The following is a 19,546-nucleotide window of genomic DNA, read 5'->3' on the forward strand; positions in this document are numbered from 1 at the left end:
CAAATATTGCTATAACAACAAAGCATAGTTTAAACTGGCAACACTAATCTTCTAATATTGACAATGTGTGTCTTGCTAATTATATTGTTTGGTACTATTTATTTCACTAATCGATCACTCCCAGTTATAATTAAAATGATTCATATCTATATATCCATCTATTTCATATCTAATGATAGTTAGCTGTAGCATCTATAGACCTTCATAGAGCCATTCTTCTTGTTTTGTTTTACTGAGATCACACTGTCCAACCAGTACAGTTTTCACACAAGCCAGCGAACCCATCAATATTTATCTTGCTTTAACTTCTCGTTGCAATGTATTTTCAAGTGTGTTGTGGCTTAGATCCGAAACTCCTACTGAACCACTCATGCAACAAGGTTCTCAATCTCTACCCCCCCCCATCTCTAGCCCCCCATATCCTCCATAAACCAGCTGCAGAGTGGCAGGTGGCTTTTCAATGCAACTTTTGAGGGTGTTTTGAATTGAGGGACGTTGGGGGGCATGGGAAGAGCTGGCAATCCTTCTTCTACTTGAGCAGCAGCATCTTGGGATCCAGGGAGTGTTTAGAGAGGGGATTTCTATTTTATGTATCACCTGCAGAGCTCATCCTGTTGAAATGATATATTTTTTGTTTATACAGCACCATACTTAGAATTTTGCCACAAAAGACAAGTCCCTGCCCCAAGAAATTTGGTGGTGGAAAGTGCCGTCATGTTGCAGCCAACATGGCAACGCTGTAGGGTTTTCAGGTCAAGAGACGTACAGAGGTAGTTCGTTATTGACTTCCTTGGTAGTCTCCCAACCAAGTACTAACCAGGGGGGACTCTACTTAGCTTCTGAGGTCTGGCTAACGTGGGCCATCCAGGTCAAGGTGAATCCCAGAAGTTTACCATCTCTAATTTTGATTGTTGGTGATACATCAAAGGGAGGCAAAGGACAGAGAAAATGGTAATTCTGATTAAATATGAGCAAAAACATTTATATTTGGCTTCTTTTAAATTCAGTGTTTTCAAAACAATTTGATTGAGATGCAAAACCGTAAAGGGGTTGCCGTAAGTCAGCTGCGACTTGGCGGCACTTTACACACACACAAACAGGAAAACAAGGCTAAAGCACATGATACACCATGAAAAAGAGTAAGAGTGATTGTTAGTCCTGAACTTTCATTCTAATGTATTAATTAGAGGTAAGTTCCATTTATTAGAATTGCTTCCCAGGAAGTGCATTTGTGATTGTAGCCTTAATATTCTGTTCAAACATTTGCTTCTTGTTGCACGTTTATTCTTGGCAAACTGCTGTGCCAAAGTAAGCAATTTGTACATGGCATGAAATTAGGCCACATTTTTTAAATTAAAGGATTCTGGAATGACTGTCATGATTGAATAAGGGAAAATGTACCTATCAGGAGTGAACAAATGACTTTACTTGCTCTGGGTTTCAAACCAAGGTTTTCTGAAATGCTGGTGTTCTTATCCCTAGCATAGCGTTAGTGTTAATGTAAACTTGAAAATAGTAAGAGTACCATGCAAATTTTTACTACACTTTAAGAAAAGGACCTAGATTATTAGGGGAAGAGATGATTACCAATTTTCCAGCCCTGCAGTTTTGTTCAATGATCCTTCTTTCAATTTCACTTCTCCCCAGTGCACATTGAACTTTTTAATGGGGAAAATTCAACATGAGGAAAAACAAAGCAACAGAAAAATAAAGGGTTCATTTTGCACTGGGGATAAGTGAAATTGAAAGGAGGATTATTGAACGAAACTGCAGAGATGAAAAATTGGATTTTTTTACACAAAACGTCCCACAAATTTTAACTTTAATTTTATGTTAGTTGAACAGATACACCAGAAAAATTAGCATGAGATATAAACATTGTGTAAAAAAACCCCAGACAAATCAGGAACACAAGGAGCTGCAGTAGGAAAAACCAAATGGCCCCAAACAAATATGGAAATAAAAAAGGACATACCGTATTCCTAATTGGAAGTACTTGCATGGTTAGCTCAAGTAAACAGTGATTTTTGGCAGTGTTTCTTTTAGGGGCTCAAATGATGTGTTCATTGCATCTAAGAGCAGAACTAGGTGAGGTGATTATGGACTTGCTGTCAAATGGTAAGCTCAGGGTGAATTTTCTCCCCTCTGCCCACATTGTGATGATAGCATGCTATGTATTTTTAGTGATAGAATCATAAGCCAATGGGATGAAGTACTTAATAGTGACCTTTGAATATGCAGTAATACCCATTCCATGTGGCCTCAAAATGTCCCTGTAATTGGTCAAATTTCTAAATTTTCTCAGGGACTTGCAGTGCCTGAACCCCCAGCTGAATTCGTCTCTCTGAGCTCGCCAGAATCTATTCATAGCCTGCATTGTGGCAGCTGGATCCTCAAATCCTTCATCGGTGCTCGAATCCTTCATCGGTGCAACAGATCTGTAGCTCAGCCTTTAGGCTCGAGCCAGTCAGAACCATAAAAAAAAAAACCTGAATTCTCAATTCAGGTTGCACTCATCTTGCTTGTGCATTTTAACACCAAAAATCAGATTTTTTCCTCTTTATCCTAACGAGCCCCCTCTGATGACCTTCTACCTCTCTATTAGAGAACGAACCAATACATCTGCCATAGAACAACCCCGCTGAAGAAGATGATAACGGTTACCCAGACCTCGTTGCTGGTTGCAAAGGGCCCTCATAACAGTTCAAGGTTCAAGGTCCCAACAGCGTAGGTCTGCCACTGGGGAAGGGTGCTCTTTGCCGGATAGAGCACCCTCTTTCAACAGAGGAATAACACACCAGACCTGTGATGTGTTGACACCTCTTGATTGGAGGGTCCAGTTTTAGTGGGATGGAGCCCGAAGGCTTGGCGCCCAGATTGGCTGAAGGCCCCAGAGCACATGTGGGGTGGGGTCTGAAAAGGGAGAAAACTCTTGGTCTTTATTACTGCCCACAAGCCATACAGAAGCAGAAAAAATCAATGTCATTGTGTTAATTACTTGCATGAAATCTCTTCATACGTCATTCATCTTAGTATATCCGATAGTTTAAGGGTTAGAATTTGAGTAAATTCTCAGCTGCTACACAAAAAGTGAGATCTGCTACAACTGCAGGAAGGTTACCAGACTGGCTTCCAGTCACAAAAGGAATAGCAAAAACAACAACAACAACAACAAAACTCTTAAAATAATAGCACAGTGGATACAAATCAAAATAAAATAAAATTTTATTAGTACAGTCAATGACCAGCTAGAAAAATATAACATATAACCTAAACCTAAAAATTACAAATTACAGTATATGAATGGAGTTTATATAAACATCACATAACTTGATGTAACCCTCTTAATATTTTAAAATAGTAGAGTAATTCTGTTAATCTTATCCTAACAAGGTACCGCGTATTTTGATAGCTGCAGCATAAAATCTGGCGGTCAGAAGTGAAAACTGTGGTTTTTCATCTGTTAGGAGCATCTTGGCCAAAAACACTTCAGGTTGGCCAGGGAAATTGTAGAGCAGAGGAGAAATAAACATTGTGCGGACTTCCTGAAAGAAAGTGGATCAAAACATGTTCTGAAGTTTCAATACCTCCTGACCCACAAGGGCAAAGCCTTTCTACCATAGTGACCTTCTTATATCTTACTTCCAATACCGCCAATGACCTGGCGAGGGTGAAAGCTTTCCTATGATTGATAAGTGAGAAATGTAGCTACGGGGGAGACTATGTATCTAGATTTTTCAGGTGACAGGAAGGATGGTGATCTCCCAAGATGTGACTGATGTTCAGTGTCATTCACCTTTTGCTTCAAATGGCATATTCCCTGGTCTTTACCCTGAGCCAGCAAGGAGAGTGGAGAGAAACCCAGCCATTCCATTTTGTTGTAGACCACCGTAAGCAATGAGGACTGGAAATTATCCTGTAAAATCAAAGGCAACAGGCCTTGAGAGTTAAGATTTAATTTAAGCCACAGGGTAATGGAAACAAGGCAGACCTTTGTCTCCACCTTCACCATTCCTGTCTCCAATCTCACAATTGCATTGGACATGCAGTGGGGTAAGTGGAGGGCCACTCTCAGAAATTTTGATTGGACCTGCTCACGTGGAGCAAAACAAGATGATGGTGGTCCAAGCATGGTCCCATACAACAGTTGGGCCAGTGTTTTTGCATTTTTTAATTTGAGAGCAGCTGGAAGATAATGGTCCTCCCTTAGTTCTTAAAATTTAATTATATTAAAGACATAAAGGTTTATTCCCTAGCTCTGCTACATGGTCGCTGTGGGCTCCCCTTGAACCAGAGGCATCTCTTGGTTTGTGGTTGAGTGCATTTGTGTGTTTTACCATGAAGGATGGCAGAAGAGAATGATGCTAAAGAGGGTTGCAGGGATGGGGGCATCCCGCAACTGCCAGAGATCAGATGTAATATGGATTGTAAGTACTTTAGTAAGCAACTGTCTTTTTGTTTAATCAACTTAGTGCACCCAGATTCTGTGCTTTGCAATACCCTGAGTTCATCTTCTGTCTTCGGTGCAGCCCCACATGTGGGGACTGCGCCTGCGCGCAGGCCTACCACCGGAAACTTTGTTAGCCTAAAACCTCGAACTGGGGATGCCCCTCCCATCGCAGGCGGCGCCGGCCTTCGCGCCGAAACGACCGCAAGCTCCTGGGTGGGGCATCCCCCTCCCTCCTCAGTTCCTTTCTTCCCGCCACTTGGATCGGATCTTTGCCTTACCTCAGTCTCGTCTTGCTTCTGTAAGTCTTTTTAGAGCCGCGCCATCCGGCTCCCCGCTTCTTACTCCAACAATCTAAGAGATTCCTATATAAAAAAAGAGAGAGAGAGAAAATCCGCTTATTCCCGGTTCCCTCAACCCAGCGCTGAGGACCGTGATGGTCCCCAAAACCCCTTTCAAGAACTGCAAAAAATGCCCAGCTAAGATACCGCACACAGATCAGCATGATCTTTGCTTAAGTTGCTTGGGCGAGGGGCACAACGTCTCAAAATGTTCGATCTGCCAAGGCTTCTCTACCCGGTCTCGCAATGCTCGCGTGCACCAGCTGAGCGCCGAACTTTGGAAAAAGGCCCTCTCAGCGCCCTCTCCCTCGACGGGTTCCAGAACTCCGGGAGACGTGCAGTCAACGCATTCGGTACCGACCCCTGGTACCAGCACGACTCCGAGGCCTTCGGATCCGACACTCTCGGATCCGACCCATGGAAAAAAGCATAAGCACAAATCCAAACACCAAGATAAACACTCCGGATCCGGCTCGGTTCGCAAGAAGAGTACGTCGGTACCTAGACCTTCGGATCCGAACCTCTCTCAGCCGGCACCGACCCCGGTACCGAGGACACCATCCCCGCACCTGGACTCTCCGCTCCAATTGTTCTCCGACATCGAGCTTGAACCCCTCGAGGATCCGAGCTTGAACCCCTCGAGGATCCTCTGCTTATTTCGGACCCGGACCCACTGGATCCTGCAACCATGGTACCGACTCCATCGGTACCGCAGCAAATTCTCCAGCCTGCTCCCTCCACATCCGCTCCTATCATTTCCCCAGAACTCGTCAAGGACTGGATAGAGTTCTGTCGGTTCAGACAACTGTCTTTCCAAGGCGAACCAGTGGTCCTGAAGACACCTCAACTGCCTTCCCCCTTCACTCCGCTGACACAGCGAACTCCTAGAAGGGAGTCTGACCAGGATGACTCTGAAACCAGAGATGAGAGCTCTGAGGGAGTCTCAGAACCTTCACCAGATCAGCTGGTTGGGGACGCAGATGCCATTTCCCCGCCCGAAGACCTCAAACTAAGGACGGAGCAAATGATTAGGATGGCGGAAGCCCTGGACATCAACATCTCCACAGCTTATAACAGGCCAAAGGACAAGATCCTCAGTCGCCTATACCCTGACTCCCCAGGTATCGTTGCCTTCCCCATTCTAGAAGGTCTCTCTGAAGCTGCCAAGTCAATTTGGAAAAAAACTGCATCCATCCCTGCTTCCTCCAAAAAGATAGAGAACCTCTATAGGACAAAGCCTGAGTCGGCTGAATTCTTCATGGTCCATCCCCCTCCATCCTCGATAGTAACCACTGAGATGCAGTCCAGACAGAGACAGGGTCCACACTCGACACCTGCAGATAAAGAGAGTAAAAGGCTGGATCAGCTGGGCAGGAGGACCTATACCTTCTCGGCCCTTAGCTTCCGCATCTCCCACTACCAAACTATCATGGGGGGGGTACCAACTCTTCCTGTGGGAGAAAGCAGCCCCCCACATTGATCTGCTTCCTGAGGAATCCAGGAATGCCTCGCGCTTAATTCAAGCGGAAGCTACACGTCTTATCATGACAACAAATCAACGCTGGCAAACATGCAGCTGATGTTGCGTCTAGAACAATGGCCTCTGCGATTACCCTTAGGCATCATTCATGGCTTTCCACTACTGCCCTCCCTCTGGATACGAGATCGCACATCGAGGACCTTCCCTTTGAAGGAGATACCCTCTTCGCCTCCACCACCACTGAGTTCCTCACAAACCTAAAGAAGGATCGCCAAACGGCAAGATCCCTTGGAGTAGCTCATCCTTTTCAGCAGCAACAAAGGGACAAACCTCCATTCCATCAGCAGACCTTTGGCCCTTCCTTCAACAGATATCAAAGATACCAGAGGTTTCAATCGTATCCTCAACAAGAGAAATTTCAACACCACAGCCAACAAACCCAACCAAAGCATGGTTTCAAGCAACATGCAGCTCCCACCCCTCAACACAAGGACCAAAGACAGTCCTCTCAGAAATTTTGACTAGCTGTACAACCCAACCTAGAGGAGCTTCCATTCCTGAATAGGTTGGCTAAGTTTTATGAGGCCGGGCGAGCTATCTGCTCAGACGCCTGGGTCCTCAAAGTTATCTCTGAGGGTTATTGCTTGGAGTTCAAGTTTATCCCTGTTTGTTCTCCCTCGAGTTCAGCGGGAGATAACCCCTTCCCGGACTTTGCTCCCCAACTAGAGGAGCTCCTCCAGAAAGGGGCTGTTCAAAAGGTTAATTCCCCTTGTTCCGGTTTCTTTTCTAGAATTTTTATGGTTGCTAAAAAGGATGGGGGTTCCAGACCCATCATTGACCTCAGGTTCTTGAATAAATGTTTACGAGTTTCAAAGTTCAAGATGGTCTCCCTACCCTCTGTTATGGAACTCATTACACCCAACACCTGGTTTGCGGTATTGGACCTCAAGGATGCATACTTTCATGTGTCCATTCACCCAGACCATTGACGTTTTCTTATGTTTCGTTATGGGTTTGACTTTTTTCAGTACCTCCCATTTGGCCTTGCCACTGCTCCCAGAGTTTTCACGAAGTGCATGGCAGTGGTGATGTCATTCCTTAGAGACCAGGGTTGTAGCATCTCTCCCTATCTCGATGATTGGCTGCTCACAGCCACTAGCCCTGACATCCTATCCACCAATTTACAGCTGGTCCTATCCACCTGTGAGAAACTCGGCTTGAGGGTCAATTTGAAGAAATCAAAGCTGGTCCCATCCCCTAGAGTGCAATTTATTGGCGCAGTGTTAGATTCCAATGCTGGAAGGGCATTCCTCCCCAGCGAAAGGTTGACCTCTATTAAGAATCTTATCCACCATTTTCTGAAGTGTAGACACGAACCAGTGGTCTCTATCCAAAGGTTGCTAGGGCTCATGGCCTCAACCACTGCAGTCACCCTTTTGCTAGATTGCAAATGAGGGAATTGCAGAATTGGTTTATTAGAACCTATGTTTTTTCTCGCCATTCCAAGTGGCATAGACTGTCTGTCCCCAGGGCCATCCTTAGATCTCTACGGTAGTGGCTCTCGGAACCCAACCTCCTAAAGGGTATCCCCCTTGGCTACTGGAACCCAGACTTTACGCTCACCACTGACTCATCCTTGGAGGGTTGGGGTGGTCATTGTGGAGTACATTCCATTCAAGGCAGGTGGTCCTCTAGACAGGCTTCCCTACACATTAATTTCCTGGAATTATGTGCTGTACGTTGAGTTCTGGAGGATATCTGTGAAAGAGGTAAGAACATAAATACACTACTGCAGTCAGACAATTCCTGCACAGTATTCTATATCAACAAGCAGGGGGGTACGGGCTCCATCCCCCTTTGCAGGGAGGCACAGAGAGTTTGGGGGATAGCTCGCACGAACAACATAGAGCTGCGAGCTGTACACACAGCGGGGATCCACAACACCTGGGCAGACTCCCTGAGCAGGGACTTTACCACCAACCATGAATGGGAACTACAGGAACCCTTCCTACTACCTATATTCCAGGAATGGGGCACCCCCCAGATCGACCTGTTTGCAACCAGGTGCGACAAGAAGGCGGTGGATTTTTGTTCTCTGGCAGGGAACGACCCAGTGGGGGATGCGTTCCAGATCACTTGGTCCAATCACCTGTTCTATGCCTTTCCCCCGTTCCCACTGCTAGCAAGGGTCTTGGGGAAGATAGTCGCAGACAACACCAACTGCATCCTGATAGCACCTCGATGGCCGAGGCAATTTTGGTTCACTCTACTGGTACAGCTGGCGGGAGGGAACTGCAGAGTTTTTCCTTCCCATCCGAATCTCCTTCGCTGGGGCAAGCTGGCACACCACGATGTGCAGAGGCTACACCTCACAGCGTGGCGCATTCTTCCCAGACTCTAGTAGGTTGTTTGTCTTCAGTACAGGAGGTACTTCTGCAAGCTAGAAGACCTTCCACTCGTTACTCCTATGATAGGAAGTGGGATAGATTCCTGGGCTGGGCGAACCATGAAGGCCTCTCCCCCTTCATTTGCCCACTTCCTAAGGGTTTAGACTACCTTCTAGATTTGACTAAGGGAGGCTTATCAGTCTCGTCGGTGCTTGTGCATCTGGCAGCGATTTCAGCCTTTCATGATCCAGTAGAGGGGTATACAGTTTTTTCTACCCTCTATCCAAACGTTTCCTGAGGGGCCTTAACAACCTATTCCCACCAAGCCCCAAGTTGACCCCCCAGTGGTCATTATCTTTGGTCCTTGCGAAGCTCATGCTGGACCCCTTTGAACCCTTGGCTCATGCCCAGCTTTCTGCATTGTCAGCGAAGGTGGCCTTTTTGGTGGCGGTTACGTCTACTAGACGTGTGGGTGATCTAGCAGCTCTACGTATAGACAGCCCTTTTCTCAAGGTCTATAATGAGAAGATAGTACTTCATCCCAGTATTCGGTTTAAACCCAAGGTTATCTCCACCTTTCACCTAACACAGGATTTGGTCCTGCCAGTATTTTTTCCTAATCCATCCTCCCAGGCAGAAACGACACTACACACTCTTGATTTAAAACGTGCCCTTCTTTATTACATTGAACGAACTAAGCACTTTAGAAAGTCTAGTTCGCTTTTCATTTGTTACCAGGGTCCCAAGAAGGGACGGCCAGCATCCGCTCAGTCCATAGCGAGATGGGTGGTCTCAGCGATTAGGATCGCGTACAAACAGGCAAAGGTGCCATGTCCCCTAGGGATTAGGGCTCACTCCACTAGGGCACAGGGTTCTTCCGCTTCTCTCCACAGGAGGATCCCGATTGGTGACATCTGTAGAGCGGCGACGTGGTCATCGGAGGACACATTTGTGAAGCATTATGCGCTGGACCTGCAAGCCAGAAAGGATGCAGCAGTTGGCAGAGCAGTCCTCCAGACACTTTTCTCCTAGTTGACCCCACCTCCTATGGGTAAGCTTGTTAAAGTCACACATGTGGGGCTGCACCGAAGACAGAAGATGAAAACAGAGTTGCACTTACCTGTAACTGCTGTTCATTGATGTCTTCGGTGCAGACACACATCCCTCCCTTCCGACCCCGCTGTCGACCTAAAAAAAAAAAAGAAGAAGAAGAAGAAAGGTGAGAAGTATAATTAGTGTATGATATCCTATTACTTACCTGCCATTGGTCTTGGTCGGCGGCGGAGAAGGAACTGAGGAGGGAGGGGGATGCCCCGCCCAGGAGCATGCGGTCATTTCGGCATGAAGGCCGGCGCCGCCTGCGATGGGAGGGGTATCCCCAGTTCGAGGTTTTAGGCTAAAACAGTTTCCGGCGGTAGGCCTGCGCGCAGGCGCAGTCCCCACAAGTGTGTCTGCACCGAAGACATCGATGAACAGCAGTTACAGGTAAGTGCAACTCTGTTTTTTATGGCTTGTAGAAATAAAGTTTGTTTAATTTGAGAGAGTCTGCACCTAACAGGCCACTTGGCATGCTACTGAGCAACACAACAGTGAGGGTGGCTTTGGGCAACCCATGTGAGAGAAAGAAGGGCTGGATTTTACCCAAAGTGGTGGCAGCCACAGTTAAGGGGGCAAAACAGTCTTGCCCCACTTGACAACAGTGAATAAAATTTGCTCTGTGAATATGCTCTTTGTTTTATGAGCCATATGTATGTGTGACACATGAGAAGAAAAGACTTTTTTCCATGTGAAACCCTTGTCCAGTTACAAAAAGGTATAAGTAAGGAACAAAGAAAGTGAATATTTCAGACATGTCTGGTAGGAGCAGAAAGTCATTTAGTTACTAAAAGAAACTGCGTAAGTCTGCATAATAGACAGCTGATGTAAAAGCTTCCCATTTCATCCATTTGAAAGTTTATTGAGTAGGTGTTGATTTCCCAGAATGGTGGATTAGAGCTAGGGAAACATCAAATTGTATGTGTATTTTTAATTCTTCTATATGACCAACAGCAGCTGACTACTTTGTGCAACTGTTCTGCTTTAAGATTTCTTTCTCGCCAGCTCCAGGGACATTTGGTCTAACTAGCTGTAGCACTCAGGGAAACCTTTCTTACATTCTGATGTAGTGTTTGTACGTGGGAAGAGTGTGTCCTGGTTTTGGATGGCCAAGTGAGGGAGATTAGATATACCCCATGCCGCTAAGAGGATTTAACATTATTAATCAGGAGTTAATCTTGGGAGTTGTATTTTTCAGCAACTGGCCGATGAGGGATAGAGTTACCAGAGGACTTGTGACTAAATTTTAGATGTGAGGGAGAAAAGCACTTGAATCCTCTGAGTAGTTTCATTTTTAAAAGTGCTTGGAGCTCCCGTAGAGCAAAGAGGTAGTTTATTATGGTGAGTGTAGGCTTGAGAATCAGGCATGCTATGTCCAAATGCCTTTTTGTTCACGCTGGGAGATGAAATGCATTACCTTTGAGTTCTCTCCCTGTTTGGTAAAATATGGTCCTGGCATCGGTGCTGCTGCTGTGAAGATGAATTAAAGAGCCGAGGCCATATGCGGGGGGAGAGGAGCTCCCAAAGTATATCCTAGCAGGAGTGTTTGGACAGGAGCTCTGTTAATTCCCCTTGCTGAAGAGTGCTCATAATTTATGGAGAACGTCTGTTTGGAGATCAACTGTTCTATGTGTAGAGTTTACCCAGGAGAATCACTGGTGATCTGAGTCTTAGGAAGCCGTATGTCCCCAGGTCAATATGTATCTGTATGTAAACAACATTTTCATTTATCTGAATATATGGATTATGTAGGAGCTCCCTCCTTTTTAACCCTATACTTTGTCTGCTGTCGTTCCCCACGCCTATTAATATTTGAAGTTGCATATCTAAAATGGATTTTATATCTAAACGCAGTGTGAACAAGATGTGAACAAGATGAAGTTCAACAAGGACAAGCGCAGAGTTCTACATGAGAGGCACACATACTGGATGGATAGATTTCTTAGTAACACTGTATGTAAACAAGATCTAGGGGTACGGGTGGACTGTAAGCTGAACATGAGCAGTCAGTGTGATGCAGCAGCAAAAAAGGCTAATGCGGTCTTAGGGTGTATCAACAGGGCGTAACATCCAACTTGCAAGATGTCATAGTGCTGCTGTACACTGCATTGGTCAGGCTGCACCTGAAGCACTGTGGGCAGTTCTGGAGGCCTCTTTTAAAAAGGATGTGGACAGAATGGAGTGGATGCATAGTAGATCGATGAGGATGATTGGAGCCTAGATTTTTTACAGTAAGAGTAGTTCAGCAGTGAAATTGGCTGCCTAGGGAGGTGGTGAGCTCCTCTTCTCTGGTAGTCTTCAAGCACCGGCTGGATGAACACTTGTCAGGGATGTTCTAGGCTGATCCTTCATTGAGCAGGGGTTGAACTAGATAGCCTGTATGGCCCCTTCCAAGTCTATGATTCTAAAGCCACCTCGCAAGCAAATCTTTCAGCTCGCTAGCCTGTCTTTCTCCACATTCCTTATGTCGGCCATTATAGCTGAAAAAGGAAGAAAAGCTCCAACTTCTGAAATAAATAAATAAAAATTCTGATGTGCCAACCTTGCCTTCTGCAGCTGTTAAGAAACCAGTTCTAAATGAAGTTGTTAAGTCTAAAAAGAGAAAGATTGGACCCAAAGTATGTGACCTCTGCTCTGCTCATGTAACAAGGCCCCAGCCCAAAACGCTGCCCATGGGAGGCAAGCGTCCCCAAGAAACAACAGCGGGCACAAGATGGGGGTCCATAGTGAAGGGGAATCATCCAAAATTGTACCCTGTCCTATGACAGGGGAAGGCACTGGCAAACCCCCCCCCCCCCCCGTAAACAAAGTCTGCCTAGGAAACGTTGGGATGTGACATCACCCCATGGGTCAGGAATCACCCCATGGGATGTGACATCACCCCATGGGTCAGGGGACCTTTACCTTTTACCTATGCCTTGCTACCAGCAAAAAACAAGGTGCGGATCCAATGCAGTGTATTTGGTTGTCTATAATGACATCCAGGGATAGGGTTCCATAGTATGCTGAAGTGTCATTTAGAAGAAAGGTTTGCAGGATTAATAAATTTCTACATCTGTATCATTTAGAAGCTGCCAGAATTATGATATTAAGCATATTTAATTACTCTATATTACAGGCATGGGGTTATTCCCATGTTATCATAAAAAATCTGTAACTCATATTAGGTTGAAAGGTTTGATTTGGCCACTCAGGGAACTTCATGGCTGAGCAAGGATTTGAACCCAGTCTTGCTAGTCTATGCCCAGTGCTTTGTTCACTACCGTACTCTGGGGCCTTCTTTATCCATTATGTTCTAGGTGTACACCTAAAAATAAAGAGAAATCCAGATTGTGAATGCATGCACCATAAGTATAATAGGAAGCTGGAATTGTTTTGTAGCTCCCTGTTCAAAATACGTGCAATGGCAAGCCTAGGTTTTGTTTACATAAAGTGTAAAATATTCTCCAGATCTTCTTCATTTACTGCTTTTCCAGTGTTAATATGGGGTTTCTTGTGTCATCTGGATTAAGCAACAAACCATTAATTAACAAAGCAGTTTGTTGCATAGCAGCTGTGGCAAAATGGCCAAGAGTGAAATTGAAACTAAACTCTGGAAAGACGTAATGCTGGTTGGGAAGGCGGAAATCTTGAAGGACATTATGCTTCCTACCTTTAATGGGGTTCATCTGACCCTTGCTGACTCAGTTAAGAGTTTTGGGGTTATACTGAACTCAGTGTTATTGCTGGAGAAGCAAGTTAATTCAGCTGCAAAAAAAGGCTTTCTCCCAACTCAGCCTAGCCTGTAAGTTGGCCCCATACCTTGATACACCTGACCAGGCTACCTGGATCCATGCCACAGTAACATCAAGGCTAGAAGACTGTAATGCACCGTACATTGGTCTCCCCTCAAAATCAATTCAGAAACTCCAGTTGGTGTAGAATACCGCAGCTTGGCTATTATTGGGAGCTAGATGGAGCATGCATATTACTCCCATTCTGCAGTCACTCCAGTGGATGCCCACTAGTTACCAGGCTCAATTTTAAGTGTTGTCTACTGCATACAGAGCCTTTCATGTCCTTGGGCCCTCATATCTGTGAGACTGTCTCTCCCCCTATGCTCCACCATAGCAGCTTCGCTCATGCAAGCAAGGCCTTCTGTAGGTGCCAGCCCTCAAATGGGAAAGTCAGCAACTACCTCATGGAATGCGCGGCCTGAGGAGGTCAGGAAAGCTCCCAGTTTCCTGGGTTTCCCCAAACTATTCAAAACTGAATTTATTCAAGAGGGCTTTTCTATGCAGCAATAAGGTAGCACTGATACAAATGGCTTCACAAAGTTACTTGGACATATTATTGGGGACTGTGGTCTGTACTACTGTGTGTCGTTTGCTGTGGGTTGGATCCTATTGTGTAATTTTGCATCATTTAATGTGTCATGTTAACACATGCCTTGCTTCAGTTCTGTTTTTTAGACTTCTGGTTGGATCTACAACCCAAATTTTATTTGTTTATTAGAAGTCCCATCATGTTGATTGTATTGGCTCTCTGTGTAATCCGCCTTGAGTCTCAGTGAGAAAGGCAGACTATAAATAACATAAAGATAATAGTAGGGGAAAACAGGTTTCCTGCTATAGCCTCTGGCTGCTTGCTGCTGCCCAGCACAGGAACAGGAGAAAGGGGGGGTGGTGTCACAGCAGCACTGAGACATCAGTTCTAGATGTGTAAACAAAAGTGAAATCACAGATTGCTGTGATGCTCTAGCAAGCCCCCAAATTTCGATGGTTTTACCCCTTGGTGCCTAGCCCTGCCCCTAAAAGCTCCCTGGAGCTGCCAGTCCTCAGCTAGCAACTCTTGTGTTACAGACATTTATACATGTCCTTGGCTCATTGTAGTATGTTAGTGCTGCCCCTTGTAGTGATAGGAAGAATGTATATTAGTGACCAACTGTGGCAAACATGGAAGACATGAACTCTCCAAAGATCAAGCAAAAATGAGTGAGTGTGAAGTTGTACCCAGTGGCCACTGTTCCCCTATATGAGTAAGTCACAAGTGCTGTGGCGTGTGATACATATTTGAGGCATTTTATCCTTGCCACTGCAAGCCCCTTTTTTCTTATTCAAGCGGTATGGTGTTCCACAGTCAATGAGAAATTAATTGCACTTGCCTCCATAGAAGAAAGCGATAAGGTCCAATGTGCATACAGATTTTCTACCCCATACTCAATCTGCTAATGAAGTAGGAAAGAACTGAGAAATTTATGAACATATCTTGTAAACATGAGCATGGATGTGAAAAACTGGGAAGTGTGCAAGGTTATTTCCATATCTGCAAGCCAGCATGACTTAGTTGGCTTTAATTGGGGAGAGTTTTTGTGTGCTGCAATTGAAGGCAGTTTTGCATACTTCAGAAGAGCTGAAGAAGGCCCCCTTCCCTTTCCATCCCCGCCAGGCATGCCCCACCTGCATGCCTCCCAGCGTGCTCACAATCTCCTACCTCTCATGTTCAGCCACCTGCACCAGCCTCCGTTCTTTCTCTCACAGGGTGGGACAACGCATGCAGCTGGGAGGGGCCCTACCATGACTGCCAGAAGCACTGCTGCTACTGTGCACCACCTGCACACCCTCCCTTGGTGGCGTTAGGCACCATGTTGAGCCAGGAGCAGCGCAGGTGGCACTGGAGGAGTGCTTGTGAATGGAGGGAAGGAAGGCTGGCCATGGGCCCTGCCCAAAGTCTTCAACACCTGCAGCTGCCCTACCTCAGGGTGTGCTGACCCCAGCCCAGCCGGTCTTAGTCACAACTGAAGAGACAGATCTTTTGTAAAGGCTGGCTTCTGATAGAGGCATTTGGCTGATTTGGGTTTTGTCATTGCAGGTCCTTGCAGGGATGAATATCTACTCATCTGAATTTGAAAGAATAAAGGAAGAATACAACGTGCGGGGATACCCGACCATCTGCTACTTCGAGTCAGTTTGGGCTTATTCTGCACATAGATATTACCAAAAACCAAATCATTTATTTTTATGTTTATTCTGAAGTCTCAAATCTTATTTTATTGCATTCTCAGAAAAGGAAAATTACTCTTCAACTTTGAGAATTATAGCGCTACGGCAAAGGACATAGCTGAATGGCTGAAAAAGTAAGTCTCTGAAGTGTATCTGCTATATCTTTATAAGCATTTCGTTTCCAGTAAACACTCCAGCTCTTTGGGAGTAGCACGTCCACCCACTACCCCAAAAGACACCTAAAACCTCAGCACTGATCTATTAAAGATAAACTTGGTCTATTATTTGCTTTCAGTTTCTGTGCTTTCTGTTTTATACCTGTGCTATTTTGCCAGTTGCAACTCTCCATTATCTTTCCTGAGCATTGGAAGGATGTCGTTGATCTGTGTCGAGGCTTCATTCAAAGCCTCAGACTTTTAAATTTTCATTGCTTTGTTGCACACACCTCCATTATGAGACGATTACAGATGGCTCTGACTGACAGATTGTGAATGTTTCATTTGGATGTCTTTGACGGGGGAGAGGTTTAAATGGTCTTTTGGAATGATCTCCCCTAATCGAGAGGCAATGAGGTTTAAATCTTCTAGGCCATAATCCACAGGATGACACTGGGTTTCTTGTTGTTGGTGTTTAATAACCCATTATTTTCACCAGAGCCAGTATGGCCTCCTATTTTTTATTTATTTGTTTTTTGGACAGAGAAGAACATGCAGGAAACATAGGTTTTAGCATAAGATTCTTGATCACAAAGGAGATACCTTGCAGATGCGAAACTGACCCAGGAATAATTGATTGGCACGGAGACCTTGGAGCAAGATCATGAGCATCATTAACAGCATTCATAGATATCTGATGGAGAAAATTTGTAATTTGTTGTTGAACTCAAAATGAAACGTGGAAGCTTACCTTTTCTCTGCCACTTCACCTCACTTTTTTTGCTGTTTCCTTCTGCAGTTTTTTTAAGAAGTGAGTTTTTCCCGACTATATAATATATCCAATCAGGAATTATGTATGGAGCATAATTATATCTTAATATCACATAGCAAATCAGATTTAGCTATGTGGAATACCAGGAAACCCAATCAGAAATGAGGGCAATGGTTCCTGGCCTTATACTGAGTGGAATATTTTCTTTATTATTTCTTTTGCGTTGCAGGCCTACTGAATTATTATTGAACTACGCTTAGTTTCACAGGAAGCAACATTTTTCATGAAATGTGCCACTGCCTTTTTCTAAAGCCTATTAAATACTTACTGGCAAGAGAAGCCAGTATTCTCTCCAGGGAACAAATTTCAGGGTGGTGCTGAGGTTGAAAAGATAGTAGAGTAAGATTACCTTGTGATTTCATGGTTGAGCTGAAATTTGCATGCATACTTCTTGATGGGGCTTGAATCCAGTGATGATTTCTGTGGCAGAAAGTATTTCCAACATAGAATGGGGCTTTCTTGCCTTCCCAGTTCTGTTGCATATCAAAGTGCTGTTCTTGGGGAATAGGGGACCCCAAGAAACAGGAGAAGTGAATTGGGGGTCTGCAGAAAAAAGGGGGAAGTTGAAAATTTTACCATCACCCCTTCTGTTATCAGAAATGTACCACCGGCTCCAGTCCTATAGCTTCTATTAAGTACTATGCTATGGTGGAGAAGTATTATTGATTACTTTGATTTCACATGTAGAACAATGCAAGTGGGAATTTCCCCCCGTTTAATCACTTTCTTGTGCTCTACTTCCTTTTATTACTTGAATGTACTTATAGATAAGTCCAGTGCAGGCTTGTGTACTTTTGGATGGATTCATGCAGAAGAACAGTTGTAACAATTATTCGTTGTATTCTGGTATAAGTGGAAAAAGCAGTGGTTGCACGTACAAAATCTACTTGCGTGTCTCCAGGATAATGGAGGTGTGGGTATCCAATAATCCATAGTTTGCCCTAAGTACTCTATAGCTAAAATGAGCGTATAGAAAGTAGAGCTGGGGAGAGGTCATAATTCGGTATAATTTCCATACAATATCCATCCTGCAGTCTCTTACAGTGTGGAATACTAAGCAGCACAGGGTGCTACTGTGCAGATCAAAGAGGGAAATTTCATCCCTAACATTTATGCCCCCTTTTGGTCTATTAAGAAAGCGAGTCCAATGAGTGCAGAGAGATATTTGTCACCCCTCTTTCCCCAAGCAATGATGTATGCCTTCATCACCTGTACCTTTACTCTTTGCCTTTCGGCTAAGCAAGAATGCCCTTATCTCTTGGCTACCACATGCAGAACATTAGAAGTGTTTGGAGCCCCCCCTTTCTTCTCTCCAATGTGCCTACATTATAGTCTGATAATCCATATAATACGCAGTGCTTTTATATCAGCACTGTAACAGCTACCAAATGCAGCTACTGTGTAAGGCAAAGTGGAACAGCTGCAGAATCTTCCCAATGATAATCTCTGCTAACAAGCCACTCTGGGCTTTGGCTGATATTTCAGCCGTCCAGAGCTAAAGACAGCTGTTTGTCCTCAATTAATTTCCAATGCATGCTTAATAGTTTCTCAGAAGGCAAAATGATGCAGCAGCTTTTCTTCCTTTCCTTAAAAAAATCAATATTGAAAAAAAAATCATATTCAGAAACCCTGCTTTAGTTGGAAGCGGCTCATAATTGAGGCTGCAGTCATAATTTGTATAGTGGAAACCTGGCACATATGCACAGTAATGGCAATGAATTACTCAAAGGAGCCCGTAGTATGAGTAGGCCGGTGCTCTGTGGCAGTGATTCAAGAAGGCCTGAAAAGTATAATTGAAGAATGGTAGGACATATGTAGGCGATATATTAGACATAAATCTAATTAAAGAGAACAACAAAGCAAATAACTTTGACAATTAATTCAGCCTCCTGTTACTGGCTGATAGTGTGTGTGTGTGTGTGTGTTTTAATTCTTTCAGCCTGAGCCTCCAAAGAGCTCCATTGATTTCAGTGGAGCACCTGCCTGCCATTGCCAGTGAGTAAAGGATCCAAGCATCTCCTAGTTACTTGTTGTCTGGGCTTTGTCTGTACAGAGGACAGACAGACCCTTGAATTCCCTTTTGAAAGAAAAATGGAAAAAGGAACATAACAGAATCAAAATGCAGTTTAGAGGGCACCCAGTTTCCAGATACATTTTGGTACTTTATATGCAGGGTTTTGGGGGTCACAATCCGTTTTCCCATAAGACCCATTCTTTGGGACAGATGCAAAGAAAAGGCTGATTTGGACTGACAAATTCACCTAACAGAAAAATAATGGGTCTGGGACATAGAATCAGATTTGCTCCTAGGAAGAGAATGCGGAGGCTGTTGGAGCTGCCATATTAAGGGCATTTTAAGTAACAGCAAAAAGTGCTCCAGCTTCCTCTGACCGGTAGGAAATTGGGTCTGAGTGTTTCTTGGAGCTGTCCTGCCTTGCAGGGTTGGCTTGCAATGGGTAGACCCATCAATTAATACTGCTTCCCCCGGGGAAACTCACTTACAGATCAAATTACACAGCAATCTGACAGAGAAGGATGCGGTTTCACTCAGAGAGGGCAGGATCATTCATGCAATACTGGAAAGATTCCCACTATCCTTCTTAGCCCAGTTAACACAGATTCCCTGCTAAAGCACGGTTTATTCAGCAATAGGAAGATAGACAGAGCACTGTAGCAAACCTCCCATCACCCCAAGAGGCAAGAGATGAATTCCTTTCCCAAAGGCTGTCCATTCCACCCCCTGGGGCAGGAAAGTGTCTGCCACAGAAATATACACAGAGAAGAAGCTGGGTATACCTGTCCTGTCAGCATGCTCCGATGCCCGGGTT

The 19,546-nt window shown here is 44.7% G+C and overlaps 1 protein-coding gene across 1 annotated transcript in view; it reads left to right on the top strand.

Annotated features, from left to right (window-relative positions):
• The window catches only part of PDIA5 (protein disulfide isomerase family A member 5), a 171,417-nt gene that overhangs the window by 68,663 nt on the left and 83,208 nt on the right, over positions 1–19,546 (top strand). Inside the window, exons 10-11 of the mRNA XM_056861153.1 lie at positions 15,601–15,692; positions 15,794–15,865. Of these exons, the coding sequence (XP_056717131.1) occupies positions 15,601–15,692; positions 15,794–15,865 (164 nt within the window). The remainder of the gene's footprint in view (positions 1–15,600; positions 15,693–15,793; positions 15,866–19,546) is intronic.

Source organism: Euleptes europaea, chromosome 15, assembly GCF_029931775.1.
Source record: "Euleptes europaea isolate rEulEur1 chromosome 15, rEulEur1.hap1, whole genome shotgun sequence".
Lineage (NCBI taxonomy): Eukaryota > Metazoa > Chordata > Lepidosauria > Squamata > Sphaerodactylidae > Euleptes > Euleptes europaea.